This window comes from Carcharodon carcharias, chromosome 7, assembly GCF_017639515.1.
Source record: "Carcharodon carcharias isolate sCarCar2 chromosome 7, sCarCar2.pri, whole genome shotgun sequence".
Classification (NCBI taxonomy): domain Eukaryota; kingdom Metazoa; phylum Chordata; class Chondrichthyes; order Lamniformes; family Lamnidae; genus Carcharodon; species Carcharodon carcharias.
In genome coordinates, this window is record NC_054473.1 from 78458056 (window position 1) to 78483428 (window position 25373).

Here is a 25373-nt window from a genome sequence, read left to right on the forward strand (position 1 = left end):
TCCTCCTGTTCACCTCTTGATTTTCAAGTATCTTTGGGATGGTTTCTAAGTCTTCTACAAACAGTGAAGACAGACACAACACACCTTTTCAAAGCCTATGCCATTTCCATGTTTTCCATTATCAATTTCCCAGACTCACTCTCGAGAGGACCAACACTAGCATTAATTATTATTTTCCTGTTTAAATACTTATAGAAACTCTTGCTATCTGCTTTTATATTACTAGCTAGCTTTCTCTCATAGTCCACTTTCTCCCTCTTTTTTTTCTACTCATTCTCTTCTGGTTCTTAAAATCTGACCAATCTTCTGACCTACCACCAGTCTTTGCAGAATTTTAGTGTTTCTTTCAATTTGATGCTATCCTTAACTTCCTTATTCAGCCATGGATGATGCAACCTTCTCAGAGTCTCTCTTTCTCACTGAGATAAATCTTTGCTGAGAGTTCTGAAATATTAAATATCTTCTTAAAAGAATACTACTCTCTCTCTACTGTCCTACCTTTTAACCAAGTTTCCCAATTTATTTTAGCTAGATCAGCTTTCATACCCTTATAATTATCATAACCTTTATTCAGGTTTAAAACACTAGTCTTAGACTCACACTTCTCTCTTTCAAACTGAACATGAAATTTTATTACATTATGATCGCTGCCTATACCATGAGATTATTGATTAATCAATGCTCATTATCAGGTCCAGAATAGCCTGCTTGCTGGTTGGCTCTAGAATGTACTGCTGTAAGTTATTGTTTTGAATATACCCTATAAACTTATTTTCCAGGCTACCTTTGCCAATCTGATTCGCCCAATCCACTTGTAGATTAAAGCCACCTATAAGTATTGCCTTTCTTACACTTCCCCATTTATTTCTTCCTGTATACTCTGTCCTACATGTAACTACTGTTAGGGGACCTATAAACTGCTCCCACAAGTGACTGCTTACCTTTCCTATTTCTTATCCCCACTCAAGCGTATTTTACATCTTATTCTTTTGAGCTAAGGTCATACCTTGTTACTGTACTAATGGCATCCTTAATTAACAGAGCTACCCCACCACCTTTCCCTAGTTTCCTATCTTTTTAAAATGTCAAATACCCCTCAATATTCAGGTTCCAGCCTTGGTCAATCTGCAACCATGTCCCTGTGATGGCTATCAGGTTATCCATATTTATTTCTATCTGTGCTAACAATTCATCCGTTTTGTTACAAATGCCATACACATTCGGATACAGAGCCTTTAACTCTGTATTTTTATCATTTTTGCAAACTCTGGCCTTATCTGCTGGTGCACTCTTAGGTTTGTACTCTCCATCCTTTCCTGACTCACTCTGGTTATCATTACCCAAATCGCTACCCTGCTCTAATACCTTGTTGTTTCCCTTTGATTTACTATATCTCCTTTTGAATGATCCCTTCCCCCCACTAATTAGTTTGAAGCCCTCTCTACCGTCCTAGTTATGCAACTCACCAGAACACTGGTCCCAGCATGGTTCAAGTGAAGACTGTCTCAATGGTACTTTCCCCAGTACTGGTGCTGGTGCATCATGAATCAAAACCCATTTCTCCCCAGTCTTTGAACCACACATCCATCTCTCATCTTATTTACTCTATGCCATTTTGCTTGTGGCTCAGGTAATTTTTAAAAATTCATTTATGGGATGTGGGTATTGCTGGCTAGGTTGGCATTTACTGTCCATCCCTAATTGTCCTCGAGAAGGTGGTGGTGAGCTGCCTTCTTGAACCACTGCAACCCCTAATCTAGCGATTATTACCTTTGAGGTTCTGCTTTTTAATTTAGCCCCTAGCTACTCATAGTCCCTAAGTAGAACCTCGTCATTTTTATTCTCTCTTTCAATTTTATTTATGTCATTGGTACCCACATGGACCGCGACATCTGGATTCTCCCCCTCCCACTGCATGTTTCTCTCCAACTCCGAGCAGACACCCTGACCCTAACAATGGGCAGACATCACAACTGCCTGGACTCATGATCTGGGTGCAAAGAACTGTGTAAATCACTCTGACTATACTGTCCCCCCACTACCACTACATTCTGATTAACTCCCCCCACTTGAATGGCTTCCTGTACCACAGTGCCACTGTCAGTTTGCTCATCTACTTTGCAGCTTCTGCTCTCATCCATACAAGCTGCAAGAACCTCGAACTTGTTGGACAATTGCAAGGGCTGAGGCTCCTCCACTTCCACCTTCCCGATCCCCATACATGCTTCACTTGCAGTCACACCTTTCTGTCCCTGACCATTGATCAAATCAGACCACCCTATCCTACGGGGTGTGACTGCCTCTTGGAACAAAGTGTCCAGGTAACTTTCCCCATCCCTGCTACATCCCAGTGTCTATAACTCGGCCTCCAGCTCAATGACTCTGAGCTGAAGGTCCTCAAGCCATAGACACTTGCTGCAGATGTGTTTGCCCTGGATCAGACTGACATCAGGAGCTCCCACATTTTACAGCTGCAACAGATCACCTGCCCTGCCATCTTTATTGTGTGTTAACTAATTCATTATTTTTCTTAATTTATAATTAATAAACCCTACTACTACCAATAAGGTTTACTACTGCTAATAAACCTTATCTAATGAAACCTTTCAATTACTATAAAGTACACAAGTTTTCAAAGCTAAAAAAGCAAAATACTCACCAACCAATCACTTACTTGTTTCCCTGCAATTCACACTTCGATTTTTTCAGAACATAGTTCACAGACTTGATGTGCTGCATTAAGCTCTCACCAGCTCCCTCCCTCTTGCGCTGCTTTAAGCTCTTACAAAGTCCCTCCCTCTCACGCCACTTTAAGCTCTCACTGGATTTCTCCCTCTCGCACCACTTTATGCTCTTGGCAGGACCCTCTTTCTTGCGTCACTTGAAGCTCTCGCTGGTTCTCTCCCTTTTGCACCACTTTAAGCTCTCGCAGGCCTCTCCCTCTCGCATTGCTTTTCAAGTCTTGCCGGGCCTCTTCACTTCGCGACGCTTTTCAGGTCTCATCTATAGATCTATAGTGTGGTGATACTGGGGTACTTTAATTACCCAAATATCAATTAGAATAAAGGGTCGGGGGGAGGGAAGGAATTTCTGAAATGTGTTCAGGAGAACGTCCTTGATCAGTATGTTCTCGTCCCAAATAGAAAGGAGGCATTGGTGGATCTGGTATTGGAAAATAAGGTGGGCCAAGTGGGCCAAATGCCTGTAGGAAAACATTTGGATAAGAGTGGTCATCGTATTAGTAGATTAGAAATGAAGAAGAGCAAGGAACAATCTCTTTTGAACTTCTAAATTGGAAGGGTGCTAATTTCAATGTGTTGAGAAGGGATCAGGGTAGAATGGAACCAAAGATAGCCAGGAAAAACTGTAACAGAACAATGATGATCTTTACGGAGGATGTGCTTCAGGTACAGTCTAGGTACATTCCAACAAGGGCAAAAGGTAAGGGAGCCAAAAACGTGGCTCCTTGGATGACAAGAGAGCTAAAGAGATTATGATGAAACAAAAACAGAGGGTGTATGAAGCCTGTCAGGTGAATTGTTCAAGTGAGAATCAGGTCAAATATAATAGGTTGAGAGCAGAGGTGAAGAGGAAAATAGGCTGGTAAAGAGAGAGTATGAGAATTGAATGGCAGTCAACATAAAAAGGAACCCCAAAATCTTTTACCAGCATGTAAATAGGGGAGGTGATGGTGTAGTGGTATTGTTGCTGTATTGGTAACCCAGAGACCCAGGGTAATGCTCTGGGGACCTGGGTTCAAATCCCGCCATGGCAGATGGTGGAATTTGAATTCAATAAAGATCTGGAATTAAAAGTCTGAAACCATTGTCGATTGTCATAAAAACCCAACTGGTTCACTAATGTCCTTTAGGGAAGGAAATCTGTCTGGCCTACATGTGACTCCAGACCCACAGCAATGTGGTTAGCCCTTAACTGCCCTCTGAACAAAGGCAATTAGGGATGGGCAATAAATGCTGGCCTAGCCAGCGATGACCACGTCCCATGAATGAATAGAAAAACAATAGTAAGTAGATCATAAGAGGTGGAGTGGGTCTTATTAGGGACAAAGAAGGTGATACTTGCTCAGAGATTTCGGTGTCTACTAAGGAAGAGGAATCTGACAAAATATCATTAGAAGTGGAGATAGTGAGGTAATTTGAAAATTGAAAGGGACGAAGTACTGGAAAGGCTGGCTATGCCTAGGGTAGATAAGTCACCTGGTCTGGATGGCTTGCTTCATATGTTGCTAAAGGAAGTGGTGGAGATAATGGAAGGGCTTGCCTTAATCTGTCCAGATATGGGGGAGTGCAGAAGATTGTAAAGTGGCAAATGTGACCCCCATTTGTTAAAGAAAGGGTGTAAGGACAAAAGTCCTAGCAACTACAGACCAGTTAGTTTAACATCAGTGGTGGGGTAAGATTTTGGAATCTATAATCAGGGAAAAGAAAAACAGACATTTGGGGAGGTTTGTGTTAATTAAGGAGAGCCAGCGTGGATTTGTAAGAGGCGGATCATGCTTGACTAATTTAATTGAATCTTTTGGTGAAGTAACAGAAAATGTTGATGAAGGGAATGTGGTGGATATTGTCCATATGGATTTTAAAAAAGCATTTGTTAAAGGACTGCACAAAAGGCTGGTAAACAAAATTGAGGTTTATGGAATAGGAGGGCCAGAGTCCAACTGATTAAAAATTGGCTTAAGGACAGAAAACAGCAAGCCATGGTAGATGGTTGTTTGTTGGACTGGTGGTGGTAAATAGTAGTGTTCCTGAGGTTCATTGCTAGGATCACTGCTTTTTTTGCTTTTTATAAATGATGTGAACCTGCAATGGTCTGTAAGGATTTCCTTACACATCTTAATACACTCCATCCCATCTTCAAATTCACTTTTGAAATGGAGCAGTCTAACATGCTTCCTTTCCTTTACGCACTAATTACGTGCTTAGAAATCTGCTAAGGGGTTCTGCACTACTGTCTACTGCAAACCTACCTTCACCGATCAGTATACATGTTGGGACTTGTGTAGCTCCATGTACTTTAAGATTGGCCTTATAAGCAATTTTGTAAGTAGAGCCTTTTGCACACTTTTCAAGCTTGGCATAGAAATAGAGCAGATCAAGGCTATCCTGCAGGACAATGAATATCCTGATCAGATCAGCTGTGTATTGCACAAACTCGCAAATGGGCCAAAGGCAGCCACTTTCGGACCTGAAAAGTGCCCAGTCAATCTCAAATTACCCTGGAAAGGCGAAGTATCTCAAAAATTTCAAAATTACGTTAAGCAAGCCATATCATGCTGTGACAATGCAGTAGTATTTGAGTTGTATTTTCCATCAAAAGGATGCTGCCATCCGTCCAAAAAGATGTTCTGCTTACCACACATTTGAGCAATATGTATGAATTTCAGTGCCAGTCTGATGTGTACAGCTGATCAAATCAAACAGCATGTTCCCTTGGATGTTTGTAATCGGCAGAGTACAGACCATACTCAACCTGCCCGTGCTTGCAAAATCCAAAACAAAATGTCTACTGTTAGATGTGATTCCGCAATTGGACAGCTCTGAGTGAGCTAATAGCTACAATAACAACCAATTTAAGGTAATCAGTTGAGCTTGTAACATGGCTCATTCACACTTGCCAGAAGTTACATAAATTTATATTCAGGTACCCAATCTCTGGGAACAAAAGGAATAGGCTCAAGTCTTGCACCTTTTTTTGAGATACCAGGGAACTTGGGAAGCCTACAGATCCCTTTGCTTTCTTCATGACATTACCTCAGCCAATCAGAGTCAACTTGCTAACCAATTGGCACCCTTTTCTCCTGTAGTATATATTGTTGTAATCGTTTGAAATTTGGCATCCTTGCACTTGCCCTGATGTGTGCAAGATGAAAAGCTTTAGCAACATGTCTCTTCAGCAATATTCAAATTCTGTATGATCAATCAACTGTGTCCAAGATTCCTAGGAAGCTGACATGATTAATTCATCCTGCACCAATCTACCCTTCCTAAGCTTTCAGCACCTTGGAACAGATTTACCAGCTGGCTGGTTGGAGACAAAGGTTATCAACTCAGAAAGGTGACTGATGACACCTGTGAGGAGCCCAACAGTGCTACAATCAAAGCCATGTGGCAACAAGAAATGTCATTCAGTGAGCTATCAGGGTGCTGAAGTTGCATATCAAGTGCCTGGATAGATCTGGAGGTGTCCTTCAATACCAGTCAGGGTCTCAAGATTGATTGTGCCATGCTGTCCTGTGCTGTGCACAACAAATGCAGTAGCAAGGATTGGAGCTGCAGAAGAAGCAAGGTACTGAGCTTTTTGGAGGAGAAGAAACTGGGGGAGGAATGTGATGTGGCCATGGTATCAGCAGCACATTGTTTTTTGGGATGGTCTTATAACAGAAAGATTTAGTTAGGTTGCACCAGTGACCCTATCTGGCAGCCACATGCTGAACGTAACTGGCATCGTACCTTCCCAAACACAAAGTATCTTGCAATCAACAAAGCATCTGTTTCACAGAAACCCATTGTTTGGCTTAAAGCCTTGTCTTCCCATTCATCACAAATGAAAAGGCTATTTGCTAGGCAGCAAGCAAAAATGGACATCATGGGAAAGTGGTGCAAACAAGTAACTTTTATGTGACTCAAAAATTAAACAGTAATAGCATTTAGTCGCTTGGTAGTACAGAACTTGAGAGTATTGCTGAAAAAAGAAACATGCTGTTGAAACTTTTTGTCTGGTGTCTACTTGTCTCTTTTTTTTAGCAATATTCAACATCGCATTATGCAACATACCCACGTGCATACCAAACTGCAACTACAAATCTTTGTTCTTCCTTATTCTGCTATTCCAATGTAGTGCAACTCCTGTGGCTTCAGCAGAGTTAAAGGCAGGCTACTCAAATCTCTGCTTTGATTGTTGAGATGCTTTTGGCTGGTGTCACCTGCTTTTGAAGCTGTGGGCTGCCAAAGACTGCTCTACTTATCTCTGTACAGGGAAAGACTCGTGTATTGGAATATGAGGCAGTATATGGGGTACTGACAGAGCTCTCACTTCCATGCCTCCTTTCTCCATCTTCCCTCTCTTGACCAATGCACATTTTCTTGCTAGTCGTAAGCTGGGGACACTTTGCTGCACATCAGTGAGATGCTGAAGGACCAAGGCCAGGGTCTGATGAATTCTGTTTAAGATGGAATTCAGAGAATGCAAGCCGTTGAGGAGGGCCAGCAAACATTTGTTTGACTGCTGCAAGAGATGATTGCTCTTTGCATGGACAATGTCATCATTGTAATAGTCTGCAGTATCATTGCACTCACGCCTGGGACGGACTCCTCCAAAACCTCCACAGACGTGCATAGTGTGGCTGGAAAACTTGCCAGTACCTCACACATTTTTTGCTGCTGCTCCAGAATTATTTTCTTTGTTGATGACCCAAGGTTCAGCGTCTGCTTTCAGCTGAGTAGAGGTTGGAGCATCCTGTGCTCTCCTATGCAGACTCTCCATTGCTGTTCCTGTCTGTACCATCTGTTTATGCTCACTTATACAGTGTGAGTCACCAGGTGAAAACTCAACTATTTGACTTCCCGGCCCTGCCAAAGTATGTATCCAAGTTGGTATATGGTCTGCATGAATCCTGTAATAGACCTCCTGCTACAGAATGCATGATGGCTTTTGGAAGACTAAAGACATGAATTAGAACTGTTATAGTAAGAGTGTTGTAGAAACACGCTCTGGGAGGCTTCTTAGTCAAACAAAACAAATTTTATTTACATGGGAGTTTCAGTGACTGCTTGCATCCAGCCAGCCCCTCGCACAGCCACTTTTCCTAGGAAACCTCCCTAGCCACACATTGGTTGAACAAATCATGTGATCCTTACTCAGCTGAGCTGATCTTAAAGTGACAGTCATCACAAGTGTTTTAAGTGAACATTATGCACATGATCATACTTCACTTGTTGCTGACATCAAGTCAATATAAGTGAATATTCTATGCCACATGGCTGTGTGATATTTAATTCTGTCACCAGGTAGTTGGGAGATTATCTCCGATTGTCAGGCATAAGTGCTTCTCTGCAGCCATCAGTATCAAAAAGACTGGAGGACCACCTCCAGTTCTATGCTCCCCCAAGTTCTGTGCTCTTTTTTTACAAGGCAAAAAAGAAAGAAAAATTTAGTAAGAGCAATGGAATATGTCAAATAAGTGGATGAACAACCTTTCTTGAAGGTGACCATGAGGGATAGGCCAGCATTGCATTAAGATGAAGATAAGTGTCTGTGATGGATGGTCAGATGGGATGTAATCAAGTGCTAGGTAAACTGGCGTGAGGAGTGATGTGCCTGAGTAGGCTTCGGAATGCTGTGAGGGGTTTGATGATGCGCACACCAGGAACAAGTTGAATGTAGCATTGGACTCATTTTTCTGCTCCAGTTAGGTCATTAAAACACTCCTGACACTGTATCCAGGAGCATGGCTAACCTCCTCAGCAATTTCCAGCCATTCCTTCTTGACCTCTGAGGCATGTTGCTTTTTTATGTCAGCAGAGAAGGATATCACCATTACTCATTGCAGCATCAGCCTAGGGAGGTATCTATTAACCAAGATGCCATCTTGCCATTTTGGGAATCTATTAGTATTGTTGCTTCCTCTGTTCCCCCACCTCCACAATCTTTCAGCTGTAATCTTCACAGTGTCCCTTTGAATAGTTCAGCTAAAATAGACTCACATAGATTGTCATCACGTTTGCTTACCTTAATCAGTTTAGGAAACTTGGAAGTCAGATACAAATGCAGTGGCTGAGTTTTAAAAAAAACTACTGAGAGACATGCTGCAGATACTTCCAGGTGTCCCATGTGCTTTAAAAGTTATTCTGGATTTTGCTTCCATCATTGTAGCATATTCCTTGGTCTACCAGTCCTCTGTTATATAAGAAAACAAGTCTCCTAACTGTCTATTTGTCCTATTGGTGATTATCTTAGGTTTAGCTGCCTTCTGGTTACCAACTTAAAAATTAACGGAAATATTTATTTTATTGAAACTCCATATAATTTCAACACTTCACTCTAGTGAACATTCTTGTATGTTAGCCATTTGTACAGGTATTGCAATATGTAACTGTGCTTTGTTTCAGCTTCTAAGTTCTGACAGAAGATGGAAATGAACAAGAGATCAAAAATTCCTCCAAAAAAGAAATTAAAAGCATCTAAAGCCAGTTTACAGGATTCTGAGGATATGATGGAAAAATACCCCAGTATTAAACCAAGGGGTTTCTATTCAGAGATCCTTGCTGCAGGAGCATCAACTATTCTTGGAGTAAGTGCCATGAATGTCTGTTACATGCCATGCATAGCCAAAACCATCTCTAATGGTTTTGGGTTCCTATACATTGTGTCTAGAAAACCCCATTAATAAACACAATTTACTTTCTCCTGTGCCAGATGCACTAGAGATGTTGTAGAACAATCCCCTGACGCACTAGTGTTTTGCCAGGTTTTGTTTATAGTAATGCTTGTCTGAAATGTGAATATCTCAATTCTACCCCAGCCAAGGAAAGCCTTATGTTAAAAATCTGAAAGCGTACTGAACTGGTTTGATTTTAGCTTAGGATAACTTTTAGATCTAGCTCAAAGTCTATCATTGTAGCAAGAATAGATAATGTTCCATAAATCAGACAATTTATAGGTTTACAACTGCATTTCCTCTCCCTATCAATTACCCCCACCCCCCCATCCTGCCACCAATAAAATATCTGCCATGCTCTTTATGAGATAGGTAAGCTATTAAAAGTTGTTTGAAGCTAATGTTATTGGGAAGAGGGCAGATTGATGGCAAATGCCAGATCAGGAGCAGGCAACCAGATAGCAGGGAAATCATGTTTTGATATGAGATATAGCAGTCATTTTCCTCCCCTTTTATGTAGTTTAATGGGCTGTGCATCAATTGTTAACAGGTCTCTGACCTACAGATACAAAGCAGCTCTTGCACCAGCTGCTAGCAATTGTATGAAAGTGTCTTGGTGGTTGCTTCTCATGAATTTCTATGACTGATCTGAGGAAAATCTAGAGTGTATTCTTTACTTCACCTTGGTTGAAATTAACAATCCAGAGTGGCAGTCTGCAAATGGAAACTCATGTCTTACTATTCTGTGGCATCATGCATTGGCATTATACGCTACAAGTGGTAATGATAATTTGCCTGTTACTTGAATAATTAAATTCCATGGTTCAAACATTTCCCTTTTATAGAATAATGAAATCATAGAATGATACAGCACAGAAGGAGACTATTCGGCCCAGAGCTCCTGTGCCAGCTCTTTGAAAGAGCTACCCCCCTGCCTTTTCCCCAGAGTCATGCAAATGTTTCTGCTTCAAGTATTTATCCAATTCCCTTTTGAAAGTTATTATTGAATCAGCTTCCAGATTTTCTTTTCAGACAGGGCATTCTAGCTCAGTGGTTAAAAATTGTTTTTTTTATATTATTTTTCCAGTTACCTTAAATCTGTGTCTTCTGGTTACCAACTCTTCCACCACCGGGAACTGTTTCTCCCTAGTTACTCTATAAAACCCTTTATGATTTTGAACACCTTTTTTAAATCTCCCCTTAACCTTCTCTGTTCTGAGGAGAATAACCCAGCTTATCTAGTCTCTCCACATAACTGAAGTCTTTCCACCCTAGTGCCTTTCTAGTAAATCTTCTCTGCATCCTCTCAACAGCCTTGGCATCCTTCCTAATGTGTACTGGTCAGAATTGGCCACAGTACTCCAACTGGGGCATAACCAGTGTTTTATGAAGGGTTAGCAGAACCTCGTAGATTTGGTAACCTGTGCTTCTATTAATAAAACCAAGGGTCCTGTTTGCCTTTTTATCAGCCTTCTCAACTTACCCTGCCACCTTCAAAGACTTGTGTGTACATACAGCCTCAAGTTCTCTGTTCTGTGCCCCCTTTTAAAGTTTGTACCATTTAGTTTATTTTCCCTGTCCTCATTCTTCCTACCAAAATATATTATCACGTTTCTAGATGTTATAATTCATTTGCCATGTGCCTGTTCTTTTCACCAGTTTGTCCATGTCCTCCCGAAGTCTGTAACTATCCTTCCCATTATTTATTACATTTTCAAGTTTTATATCACCTGAAAAACTCAGAATTACATTGCATTACAGCTGCTAGATGTTGGATTTAATCAGCTGAAAAATTGAAAGTAGAAAGTGATAGTCAACTTGAAAGTCCATTTGGAAATAAAAAATGGGCAGAGTGTAAATGGGCTGCCAGTTTGCTATGGCCCATATTGTGTTCCTAGCTAAGACAATTTTATACTCATTTTCTCAAATAATGATTTACAATGTTTCTTTCTGAAGACACTCCATATACTCCCAAGACAACATAAACAGACCTTAAAACAGTTCTTAAAAGCAAAAAACTGCAGATGCTGGAAATCTAAAACAAAAACAAAAATACCTGAAAAACTCAGCAGGTCTGGTAGCATCTGCGGAGAGGAACACAGTTAACGTTTCGAGTCCGAATGACCCTTCAACAGAACTAAGTAAAAATAGAAGAGAGGTGAAATATAAACTGGTTTAAGGGAGGGTGCGACAAGAAGAGCTGGATAGAGGGCCAGTGATAGGTGGAGATAACCAAAATATGTCATAGACAAAAGGACAAAGAGGTGTTGAAGGTGGTGATATTATCTAAGGAATGTGCTAATTAAGGGTAGAAAACAGTTCAAGCAAGGAACAGATAGCCCTAGTGGGGGTGGGGTGGGGTGAAGGAATCGAAAAAGGCTAAAAGGTAGAGATAAAACAATGGATGGAAATACATTTAAAAATAATGGAAATAGATGCGAAAAGAAAAATCTATATAAATTATTGGAAAAAAAGGGGGGCAAGCGACAGGGAGGTCTGGGTAATGCTTGCAGACAGACCGGTCTTGCCATTTCAACACTCCACCCTGTTCTCATGCCCACATGTCCATCCTTGGCCTGCTGCATTGTTCCAGTGAAGCTCAACACAAACTGGAGGAACAGAACCTCATCTTCCGACTAGGTACTTTACAGCCTTCCGGACTGAATACTGAGTTCAACAATTTTAGATCATGAACTCTCTCCTCCATCCCCACTCCCTTTCCAAACCCCCCCTTTTTTTCCAATAATTTATATAGATTTTTCTTTTCCCACCTATTTCCATTATTTTTAAATGTATTTCCATCCATTGTTTTATCTCTACCTTTTAGCCTTTTTCGATTCCTTCGCCCCTTGCCCCACTAGGGCTATCTATACCTTGCTTGTCCTGCTTTCTACCCTTAATTAGCACATTCCTTAGATAATATCACCACCTTCAACACCTCTTTGTCCTTTTGTCTATGACATCTTTTGGTTATCTCCACCTATCACTGGCCCTCTATCCAGCTCTACTTATCCCACCACCCCCCTTAAACCAGCTTATATTTCACCTCTCTTCTATTTTTACTTAGTTCTGTTGAAGGGTCATTTGGACTCGAAACATTAATTCTGTTCCTCTCCGCAGATGCTGCCAGACCTGCTGAGTTTTTCCAGGTATTTTTGTTTTTGTTTTAAAACAGTTCTTACCCTGTTTCTCTCTTAACAGATGTCAGATGTCATTTTCTGATTTTCTCCAGCTCTTAATAACTGTCTTTGGATGAGTTTGAGTATAATAGCATGTTATTTTAATTTTTTTAGAATGTTCAGGAAGGTCCTGATGTAAGAAGGCACTATCTAAATCAGTCAGGCCAACAACACTACACTCCTGAAGGTAAGTACCTATTGATACTAACTTAAATGGAAATAAAAATCTGGAGAGATGTAAAGCAGCATGCCGATTCACTATAAGCCATTTTACACAACAGAATAAAGTCAACATCTGTCCCCGATACTATTGATGAGGCATTGATTGAAGTGGCTGAACAAATGTTAAGCTTTCCATCTTTTAATAAGGCATTTTTCATTCATTGGATGTGGTTCAGTTTCCGTATTTAAAGCTGTTCTCCAATCTTCCCTCAACCTCTTTTCACCTGCTGCATTTGGACCATTTTGTTTATTCCTATTTGTTTCTTGCCTCAGTGCATGGACTTGGCTTCTCTGCTCCACCTCCTTCAAATGCAACAAGGCTGAGGGAAATACCAAATGAGTGGGACAAATGAGACAAAGACAGAAAATGCAGGAAATACTTGTGGAAAGTGAAAACATATGACTGTTTCAGGTTTTATCAGAACAGAGCACTTAAGTTTTTGTCTCATTTCTAGAATTTGTTACTTTCAGAAATTTGTCAGTATAGTTTCTCTATAGGAACCATGCTTTTCTGTGTTGGATGGGATCTGTTGCAGTTTGATTATTTGTGCCTAATGACATTTATAACTTAATTTCAGTCTCTGCCTTCGGCGGGCCTGACAAACTTATAACACATCTGGAATCACAAATATATGGATCAAGTACAGAATTGCAAACAAGGACAGACTTTACACTGAAATCCTTTCAACCAAAGGTGCAAGTTCCATTTCAGGTGCCTCCAGGACATCGTCCTCGCAAGCTTGAGATTGAAAGGTAATACGTTCCGCTTCATTGTTGCTGATCCTGTAATTAAGTTTTAGATAGGCAGCAGCAGGCCACTGGTATTGGTAAAGTTTTAATATGTTGGCACAACAAATGTTGAACATTTACTATGCTAATATGATGAAATTTAGGTGACAGTAATAAAACTGACACAAAATCTATGTTGCTCATCAGTGACATAAAGATGCTCTTTCTATAGTTACTGTAAACGTAGGCTGGCTGTTACTATTATCGAACCATCTATAAGCACACCCTTAAATGAACACACATAAACTGGGATTTGCTGTTTGTGTTCTCCTCAACTTCTAATTTTCTGCCCATTAATTTAAATGTTGCCAGCTATGACTTAGTTGATAGCAGCCTCAACTCTGAGTCAAAAGATTATGGCCTGGATTTTCGCTATGATGGAAAGCGTCTCTGTTGTTGCAAAAATGGCAGCAGTGCCTGAAAATCACAAGTCCTGTCCGAACACAGCTCTTCCTATTTTCATGGGGGTGGGAATGGGGGTGGTTCGCATTTTGCTCATGAACGTTTCACGGAGGCAGCTGGCCATTTAAATCATCAGCCACCTTCACTGAAGAAGGATTTTGGTAGCCCAGAAGTGTGAAACCCGAAGAATGCAGATTATATATGATAAGAGCAGGCCTGAACTTTGTGGATTTCTTTGGAAATGTAAAGTATCCCTTTGACTGTGGTCCTGGCACACCTTTGGGGAGGTCAGGTGCCATTTGGGGATGGTAAGGTGTCCTTTGGAATTGTTAAAAGTAGGCATGAATGTGCATAAAAAGTGCATAAATCCATTAATTGTCCTGCTCTTGTAACTGCCAACACACCTAACAAAATCAACTGTCAAAACTGTCAAAAGCAACTGTGAAGAGGACCTGTCAAAAGTGTCAAGATGTCCTGTCAAAAAGACCCATCAGAAGTGTCAAGTGGATCTGTCAAGAGGGCCTGTCAAGAAGATTTGTCAAGAGGACATGTAAGAAGTGTCAAGAGGGTCTGTCAAGAAGGTTTGTCAAAAGTGTCAAGAGGACCTGTCAAGATGACCTGTCAAAAGCACCTGGAAAAGAAAGCTGTCAAGGCATTTAAAAGTCCATTCCTTTAATTTTTTGAAAAAATTGTCTGGAATGTTAAAAAAAAATCATTGCTTGCTATTTCATTCTGTCTGTTGACATAAGCCTGAGGGTTTCCATTACTGGAGTACTGCTGTATGACTGATTTCACAACCATCCATTATCACAGGCTGCCTGCTATTTCACAGTTTGATTGACAGCTACAAATGGTTACAGACTCTTTGAAGTGAGGCTATGGCCCAGATTTTCACTACTGATGCAACTCCCAGAAATGGCCAACATTTCAAAGAGCCACCTCGAAATCCAGCATTCTCATCTTCACAGGGGTGGTACTGGAGTTACCACACGACGTGATTCACGGAGGCAGCTAGCCATTTAAATCACCAGCTGCCACCACTGAAATGGAGTTTTGGAAGGCCAGGAGCGTGAAACACGAGTGTGCAGATTAGAACAGGTGAGCGCTGGTCTGAATTTCACAGAATCACAGAATCACACAGTGCAGAAGAGGCCCTTCGACCCATCGAGTCTGCACCGACCTGTGAGAAACACCTTACCTACCTACCTAATCCCAGTTACCAGCACTTGGCCCATAGCCTTGAATGTTATGACGTGCCAAGTGCTCATCCAGGTACTTTTTAAAGGATGTGAGGCAACCTGCCTCCACCACCCTCCCAGACAGTGCATTCCAGACAGTTTACCACCCTCTGGGTAAAAAAGTTTTTCCTCACATCCGCCCCAAACCTCCTGCCCCTCATCTTGAACTTATGTCCCCTTGTGAATGACCCTTAAACTAAGGGGAACAGCTGCTTCCTATCCACCCTGTCCATGCCCCTCATAATCTTGTGTACCTCGATCAGGTCGTCCCTCAGTCTTCTCTGCGCCAACGAAAACAACCCAAGTCTATCCAAGCTCTCTTCATAACTTAAATGTTTCATAGAACCATAGAAATGTTACAGCACAGAAGGAGGCCATTTGGCCCATCTTACCCATGCCTGCCCGAGGACACCCAGGTACTCTTTCTAATCCCACCTTCCTGCACCCTGCCCATAGCCCTGCAGCTTACAGCACTTAAGGTGCAGATCCAGGTACTTTTTAAGAGTTTAGATTTTCTGCCTCTACCATCAACTTGGGCAGTGAATTCCAGACACCCATTTCTGCGTAAAAAAGTTCTTCCTCATGTTCCCCCTACACCTTCTGCCACTTATCCTGAATCTATGTCCCCTGGTTCTAGAATTCTCCCCCAAGGGAAACAATTTTATCCTGTCCACTCTATCTATTCCCCTCATAATTTTGTACACCTCAATCAAGTCACCTCTCAGCCTTCTTAGTTCTAAGGAAAATAACCCCACCCTATCCAATTTCTCCTCATAGCTACACTTTTCTAACCCTGGCAACATTCTTGTAAACCTCGTCTGCACTCTCTCCAGAGCTATTATGTCCTTCCTGTAATGTGGTGACCAGAACTGCACACAATACTCCAGTTGTTGAGTCACCAGTGTTTTATACAATTCCAACATTATAACCTTACTTTTATATTGTATACCTCTGCCAATGAAGGAGAACATTCCATTTGCCTTCTTTACAACCTTGTCTACTTGAACTACTGCCTTCAGGGACCTTTGTACTTGTTCGCCAAGATCTCTTGCTTCATCTACTCCTCTTAATATATTCCCATTTATTGTGTAATCTCTAACTGTTTGACTTCCCTAAATGTATGACCTCACACTTCTCTATGTTAAAATTTATCTGCCACTTTATCGCCCACTCCATCAACCCATCCATAACGTTTTGGAGATTATGGCTATCCTCTACACTATCCACTATCAGCCAATCTTTGTGTCATCTGCAAATTTCCCAATATTACCCCTCACATTCATGTCCAAATCGTTAATATATGACACAAACAGCAAGGGTCCCAACACCGAGCCCTGTGGAACACCACTTGAGACAACTTTCCATTTGCAAGGGCATCCATCAACCATTACCCTTTGTTTCCTCTTACAAAGCCAACCTTTTATCCAGTTTGCCACATTACCCTGAATCCCATGGGCTTTTACCTTGCTGACCAATCTGCCATGTGGGACCTTGTCAAATGCCTTGCTAAAATCCATGTACACAACATCCACGGCACTACCTTCATCAACCCTTCTTGTCACTTCCTCAAAGAATTCAATCAAATTTGTGAGGCAGGACCTTCCTTTAACAAATCCATGCTGACCATCTCTGACTAGTTCTTGCCTTTCCACATTAATCCTATCTCTTAGGAATGATTCTACTAATTTGCTCACCACTGATGTAAGACTAACTGGCCTATAATTGTTTGGTATTTCCTTTGATCCCTTTTTAAACAATGGAACTACGTTTGCATTTCTCCAGCCCTCCGATACCTCCCTTGTATCTAGTGAAGATTGGAAAATCATCCTCAGAGCATCTGCTATCTCCTTCCTGACTTCTTTCAGCAGCCTCGGAAACAATCTATCTGGCCCTGGTGACTTATCAACTTTCATAGATTTCAACCCTTTGAGTATTTCCTCTCTCTTTATGACTATCCCATCCAATATCTCACAGTGTTCCTCCTGGACTACTATATCAACATCCTCCCTTTCCTCTGTAAACACGGAGACAAAATGTTCATTCAAAACCCTTCCCACAGCCTCTGCATCTACACACAAGTTTCCATCTTCATCTCTGATAGGTCCCCCTTTTTCCTTAACTTTAACCTTTTAGCATAAATGTATTGGTAAAACATCTTTGGGTTATTTTTAACTACTTGATAATCTTTTTTCATGCCCTCTCTTTGATTTCCTTATTTCCTTTTTTACTTTGTCCCTGCAAGTCCTATATTCATCCAGGCTATCTGCAGTGCTTAGTTCTTTGTACCTATCGTACGCTTTCTTTTTCTGTTTGATCTTCCCCTGTATTCCTCTAGACAACCAGGGGGGTCTAGATTTGGCAGTACCACTCTTATTTTTGATGGGGACATGTCTACTTTGTACAACTAGGATCTTGCTTTTTAGTGTTTCCCACTGGTTTTCCACTGTTTTATCCTCCAGCAGTGCTGTCCAATCCACCTCAGCCAAATCCCTTCTCATTTCTGCAAAATTTGCCTTCCCCCAGTTCAAGATTTTTACTCCTGCCCTGATCTCTGACCTTTTCCATGGTAGTGCTAAATCTAACTGAATTGTGATCACTGACCGTGATATGGTCGCCAACTGTCACTTCACCCACTTGCCCTTCTTTGTTCCCCAAGACTAGGTCTAGAATTGCATCTTCTCTCATTGGGTTTGTCACTAATTGGTTGAAAAAATTTTCCTGGACACACTGCATGAATTTTTCTCCCTCAGTGTCCCTTATATTGTTTGAATCCCAGTTGACATTAGGATAGTTGAAGTCTCCTACTATTATTGCCCTCTTGTTTTTACAAGCCGAAATTTGCCTACATATTTGTTCTTCTATCTCCCTTTCACTATTTGGGGGTCAGTAGTATACTCCCAGTAGTGTGACTGCCCCTTTTTTATTATAAGCTCAATTCATAAAGCCTCTTTTGTTGACCCATTTAGTATATCGTTCCTTCTCACAACTGGAATTGATTCTTTAACCATTAGTGCTACCCCTCTCCTTTTTGTCTCCCACTCTATCGTGTCTGAAGACTGTATAACCAGGGATATTAAGCTGCCAGTTTTGTCCCTCCTTTAGCCAGATCTCTGTTATAGCAATGATATCCTGCTGCCATGTGCCTACCTGTGCCCTTAACTCATCTACCTTGTTTGTAATACTCCTTGCATTGAAATATAAACAGTTTAACCCCGTTAATTTCCCTTGCTGGACACTTTTTAAACTTTGCTTCTCCTGTAACTTCACGTCTATCAGAACGTCCCTAGCTAATGTTCTACCTCCATTTTTCTGATCTATCTGATCCTACTCCAGGGATCCCATCCCCCTGCCACACTAGTTTAAATATTCCCCAACAGAACTAGCAAAAGCCCCTGCAAGGACACTGGTCCCAGCTCTGCCTGGGTGCAGCCTGTCCAGTTTGTACAGGTCCCACCATCCTCAGAACCGTTCCAGTGCCTCAAGAATCTGAATACCTCCCGGTTACACCATCTCTCCAGCCATGTGTTCATTTGGTCTATCCTCTTATCCCTGCTCTCACTAGCATGTGGAACTGGGAGTAATCCTGATATTTGAGGTCCTGTATTTTAATTTATCTCCTAATTTCCTGAACTGAGCTTGCAGGTCCTCATCCCTTAGTTTACCTATGTTGTTGGTACCAATGTGTACCACGACCACTGGCTGTTTACCTTCCCTCCCCAGAATGTCCTGCAGCCGCTCCGTGACATCCTGGACCTTGGCACCAGGGAGGCAACGTATCATCCTTGATTCACGTTTGCGGCCACAGAAGCGTCTGCCTGTGCCCCTAACTATTGAATCCCCTATCACTATAGCCCTGCCACTTGTTTCCCTCCCGCCCCTCTGAGCAGCAGAGCCACCCACCGTGTCATGAACTTGGCTGTTGCTGCTTTCCCCTGAGAGGCCATCCACCCCAACAGTATCCAAAGCAGTATATCTGTTAGAGAGGGGGATGACTACAGGGGACTCCTGCACTACCTACCTGAGTCTTTTACTGTTCCTGATGGTCACCCATTCCCTTTCTGCCTGTGTAACCTTCACCTGTGGTGTGACCACCTTGCTAAACGTGCTATCCACGACTTGCTCAGCATCGCGGATGCTCCACAATGAATCCACCTGCAGTTTCAACTCCAAAATCCGGTTAGCTAGAAGCTGCATTTGGACACGCCTTCTGCACACATGGTCACCAGGGACACTGGAAGCGTCCCTCATTTCCCACATCCTACAGGAGGACATATCATGGGTCTGAGTTCTGCAGCCATGACGTCCCTCTTGATTAAGCCACTTACTCCCTTAAACAATACACTAGCTCAGGGCCTTATTTATGTTAGCTAGGAACCTTGTTTCTTGAATAATTATACTTGTACAGTTCTGCTCTATACTTTTTTTAAGCTCCTACCTCAGTATTAAGCAATTAATTACTTTAATAGATTGAAAAAGAAACTCACCAGGATTTACTCACCAATCAGCTGCTTTTTTTAAAATCCACTTTCAGAAGAATGTCCCTCGCAGGCCTGGTGCACCCCTGAAGGTACTGCCTCTCCCTCTCTTTTTTTGGTTTGAGAAGGAGGGAGGGATGGAAACACTAAAGCAATGTAATGTTTGGGGCTATTCCGTTCTTTGACAGTGGGTCCTCCTCGATCCCCTTCTGAGTTGCGGTGACTGCGCTGACTTATCCCAGAATGCTTTTCAGTCTCTTCTCACTACCGTCCTCTGTTGGATGCTCTTCCTCCTGTTGAGGGCAAGGGTCCTTCTCCTCGATCCCCTTCTGAGTTGTGGTGACTGTGCTGACTTCTCCCAGAATGCTTCTCAGTCAATTCTCACTACCGCCCTCTGTTGGATCATCCCAGGCAATATCCTGGTGAATTTCCTCTGCAGCCCCCTCCAGTGCAATCACATCCTTCCTATAATGTGGTGACCAGAGCTGCACACAGTACTCCAGCTGTGGTCTCACCAAGGTTCTATACAACTCCAACATGACCTCCCTACTTTTGTAATCTATGCCTTGATTGATAAAGGCAAGTGTCCCATTTGCCTTTTTCACCACCCCACTAACATGTCCCTCCACCTTCAGAGATCTATGGACACACACGCCAAGGTCCCTTTGTTCCTCAGAACTTCCTATTGTCATGCCGTTCATTGAATACTTCCTTGTCAAATTACTCCTTCCAAAGTGTATCACCTTACACCTTTCAGGGTTAAATTCCATCTGCCACTTATCTGCCCATTTGACCATCCCGTCTATATCTTCCTGTATCCCAAGACACTGAACCTCACTGTTAACTACCCGGCCAATCTTTGTGTCATCCTCAAACTTACTAATCCTACCCCCCACGCAGTCATCAATGTCATTTATATAAATGACAAATAATAGGGGACCCAGCACAGATCCCTATGGTACGCCACTGGACACTGGCTTCCAGTCACTAAAGCATCTTTCTGTCATCACTCTATGTCTCCTACAACTAAGCCAATTTTGAATCCACCTTATCAAATGACCCTGTATCCCATATGCATTTGCCTTCTTTATGTCTCCCATGTGGCACCTTGTCAAAGGCTTTGCTGAAATCCATATAACCCAATTTGGTGGATTCATTTGGATATCCAGGCTACCTCTTTGGAAAGGTAAGGTACCCTTTTGAATAGGGACCCAGGACACCTTTGGGAGAGGTAAGGCACTCTTTCAGAGAGGTAAGGTACCTTTTGGGATTGCTAAAAGTGAACATGATTATGCACAATTTTTTACGCACAAACTCATTGGAAATGTCAAGCTGTCAAAGAACTGTCAAGTTTTCAAGGAACCTTTAAAGAGCTGTGTAGCTGTCAAGGAACTATCTAGCTGTCAAGGAACTGTACAACTGTCAAGGAACTGTTAAAGAGCTATCTAGCTGTCCAGGAACTGTTAAAGAGCTGTCCAAGCTACCCAGGAAGTGTCAAAGCTATCAAGGAACTGTCCAAGGATACTCAGTGAGTTGGCATGGAGAGGGTAAGGACGAAGGGTGGTAGGTTGGGGGGCATGGGTTAACATGAGGTAGCACTAAGTTGACATGGAGGTAATGGGGGTAGGTGTGGGTATGGGTTGGCATAGGGTTGTAAGAGGCCATGGGGGGGGCGGTGGGGGGGCATGGATTCACATAGGTTAGCATGGATGGGGAACAGGGAGTATTTGGTGGGTGACAGATGAGGATGGAGGGATGTTTTTATTTTATCACCATTTTTTATTTATTTAAATATAGTGTTGAATCACAGAGGGAAGCAGTCCTTCCATCTAGTCTGGCTCTGCATGCAGCAGCCTCCTCACTCACTCCAGTGTCGTTTGCCCTGACTCCCATTTCAGCCTGTCCCAACGTTCCAACTGAGAATCCGACCTGCAGGTGGACATTTTTAAAGGTTGGGTTTGCCAAGCCAGGAAATCTCTTGACTATGTGAACCTGACCTGGGGAACAAAGATCTGGGCCAATGAGTTCCAGTGCTTGTTATAAAGGATTGTGCACTTGAATGAAATGTTAGTTGTTTTAAGGCTTTATGTAGTTGAAGGAATGTAAATATAGTATATGCGCTTTTATGAATGAGAGTGTGTTTTTCAACATAGTGAAGTCTGCAATAGTGACTTAGAACTTTATTTTATCTCATCTCTGCCTGGGTCCTGAGGTCTGCCCATGGTGGATACTGGGTGAATTGGCATGGTTGGTATTACAGCAAAGGGTGGTGGGTGGCGGAGCATGGATTGGCATGACTTGTCACTATGTTGGCATAGGGCCTATAAAGAGCCATGGGGGATGGGTACAGGGTGTAGGTTGGCATGGATGGTATGTAGGGTTATAGGGGTGGATACAGGGCATGAGGTGGCATGGGTTGGCATGGATGGGGCAAGGGGAGTGTGTGTGGGTGTGTGAGGGGTGCAGGCTGGAGGATATTTCAAGCTTTATTCATTTTAAAAATGAACACAGTGCTGGAGCCCCGAGACAGGCCTTCCACCCAGCTCGTCTCCATACCTGGCAACCTCCTCAGTACATCCCACATTGCCTGCCCGACTTCTAATATAGCCCACACCCCCAGGCTGAAAATCTGATATCCGAGGAGCCATTTTTAAAAGTCGGAATCAAAGAGCCGGGAATTCTCCCAACTCGCCAATGAAAATCCAGGCCTATGCATTCAAGTCCTACCCCAGGGCTTGAGCACAAAAATCTAGGCTGCCTGAGGAACAACTATAATGTCAGAAGTGCTGTTTTTCTTATAAGACATTAAACTGAGGCCTTGTCTGCCCTGTCAGGTGGGTGTAACAGATCTATGGCACTATATTAAAGAAGAGCAGGGGATTTATCCTCAGTGTCTTGGCAATATTTATCCTTCAGTCAAACATCACAAAAAACAGCTAATCTGGCCATTATCACATTACTGTTTGTGCGAGCTTACCATACACAAATTGGCTGCTGTGTTTTCTACATTACAACATCGTTTACACTTTGAAAGTACTTAATTGGTTGTAAAACTCTTTGGGACACCCTGAGGTCATAAAAGGTGCTAGATAAATGCAAGTATTTTCTTTTATATGGTGTGAGGCACACAGCAAAATATCCCTGCCTTAACATTCAATACCAACTAATATTTATTTACCATCATACACACGACCTCAAGACACTTTATCGAAAGGGCAATGGACACTAAGCAGGAAGTAGTGGTGATTTTAAAAAATTCTTTCATGGGATGTGTGTCGCTGGCAAAACCAGCATTTGTTGATGATCCCTAACTGCGCTTGAGGAAATGTTGATGAGCTGTCCTCTTGAACCGCTGCAGCCCATGTGATGTAGGTACACTCACATTGCTGTTAGAAAGGGAGTTATAGGATTTTGACCCAAGAGCAGTGAAGGAATAGCAATATAGCTTAAGTCAAGATGGTGTGTGGCTTGAAGGGGTACCTGGAGGTAGTGGTGATCCCATGCGTATGCTGGCTTTGTCCTTCCAGGTGGTGGAGGGCATGGATTTGGGAGGTGCTATCAAAGGAGCCATTGCAAGTTGCTGCAGTGCATCTTGTACGTGGTACACATTGCTGCCACTGTGTGCCAGTGGTGGAGGGAGTGAATGCTTAAGTGCTAGATGGAGTGCTGATTAAGTCCTAAATGGCATCAAGCTTATTGAGTGTTGTTGAAGCTGCACTCATTAAGGCAAGTTCAGAGTATTCCATTACACCCCTGACTTGTGTCTTGTAGACAGTGGACAGGCTTTGGAGAATCAGAAGGTGAGTTACTCATTGTGGAATGTGATGGCACGAAGCCAAAAACAGTATTAAAAAGATAATTTTTGAGGAGGCTTTTGAAGGAGAGAAGAAAAATAATGAAACAAAGGGAGTGACTAAATTGTTGCAATCTGTTATTTCACCTAATTTTCCTAAACTGGTCTCTAAATCAAACAGCGTTATAACGCAATATCAGAGGCCACATGTTTAGCTTACTCATCAATAGTCTCAAAGTTAGATTGATACTAGGGACAAAGCATCAGAACTGGTTTCTTCAAAATGGCTGATTCTTTATTTGAATATCTAACTACAGAATGTATTTATCCATGATTGTCCCTATGATCTTTAGGCATAGAAGTTGTTTATTATGTTATGATTAGATCATATTCAGTAAAGGTGTTTAATGTAGTATAATTCTTGTTTCTAACAGACGAAGACGACAGTACCAGAGTCATAATCTTAAACAGCTACTTAAACTAGAAGGAATTAATTCAGACAAGTTGATGCCACGTCACTCTGGACCAGAAAGGAATCGTGCCAAGAGTGGAAAGAATGAACCGCAATTCACTGTATACCTTCCTTTAGAGGTGCTGTACAGTTCTCTCCAAAGTTAGAAACTAGTGATATTAATAGATGAATGGTTAACACATTTAGGATACAATCCTGTCATCACTAATTTAAAAGAGGCATAGGTCCATGTATTTTAAAACTGGTTAACGCTTCTGTTAAAATAGCACTCAGAAGAATATTTTATGAACGTGATAAATGTTCATACAAAAGTATCAGTTATGGTAATTTCTAAAATTGGGTACAACATATATTTTATTACAAAATGTGTAAAATGAAAGAAACTGTACAGCTTTTTATTTTGTGCCCAACAAGTTGAGGAATGCCATTGCTGAGAATAGGACACCTTTGCACCTTGTGCACCCAGTGTCAACGTCATTTTCCTGGCTGATTTTGCATACTCGGTGTGTAACTGTCAACTAAATAATAATGACCATGCAAATAACAACAAGGAAAGGAATGCACACAGACCTGTGCTGCTGCTTCACTGCTGCAGAGTGGTTAGTGGGAGGCACAGGGATGATTCGGCAGTAACTGCATTGTTAATGACCCCAAAATAAAAATGCCGGACATAAAGGCATTCGATATCAGAGAATGGACAGACCAGCTGAAAACTGGACAGTCCAGTATAAAACCAGACGACTGGCTGCCCTGTTAGTGCCAAGGAAAATACTGTTAGTAAAATCAAGAATCTATTTATTCCCTTTTTGAATCCTTTAACTGAATCCAGTTTTGTTTCACCAGCTGGCAGTCGATAGCAAAAATTTAACAATAGAATTAACTTCTGTAGCTTCTCTTCATAGCACAGCTATCTAAAAACCAGAACCATTGTGTTGCTCCTCTTTGAGTTCTTTCTCTTCATGTGGATAGCGATGCTTTCTGCACTGTCTGTCACTTGCAATGATGCTCTAAGATATCCCTATCCTGTTTGTCTAAGAAATTGCTGCTACATAAGAACATAGGAAACAGGGGCAGGAGCAGACTAAACAGCCTTTCTAGCCTGCTCCACCATTCAATACAATCATATCTGATTTTCAGCTTCAACTCTCCTGTCCGCCCCCCATATTCCTTGATTCCCCTGACAGAACAATAATCTTTCTATCTTAGCCTTAAATATAATCAATGATGGAGCATCTGCAACTCTGAGGTAGAAAATTCCAAATATATACAATAGCCCTCTTTGAGTGAAGAAATTTCTCTCATCTCAGTCCTAAATGATTGTTCCCTTAGCTTGAGACTGATTCCTGTGTTCTAGATTCGCCACGCTGGGGAAATCATGTCTCGGTATTTACCCTGCCAGCCTC

At 42.0% G+C, this 25373-nt stretch overlaps 1 protein-coding gene across 1 annotated transcript in view; it reads left to right on the forward strand.

Moving 5' to 3' along the window:
- Positions 1 to 9151: 9151 nt before the first annotated feature.
- dnah1 (dynein, axonemal, heavy chain 1) overlaps positions 9152 to 25373 on the forward strand; it is a 524711-nt gene continuing 508489 nt past the window's right edge. The window contains exons 1-4 of the mRNA XM_041191637.1: positions 9152 to 9313; positions 12694 to 12766; positions 13380 to 13554; positions 23933 to 24089. Coding sequence (XP_041047571.1) covers positions 9152 to 9313; positions 12694 to 12766; positions 13380 to 13554; positions 23933 to 24089 — 567 coding nt within the window. The remainder of the gene's footprint in view (positions 9314 to 12693; positions 12767 to 13379; positions 13555 to 23932; positions 24090 to 25373) is intronic.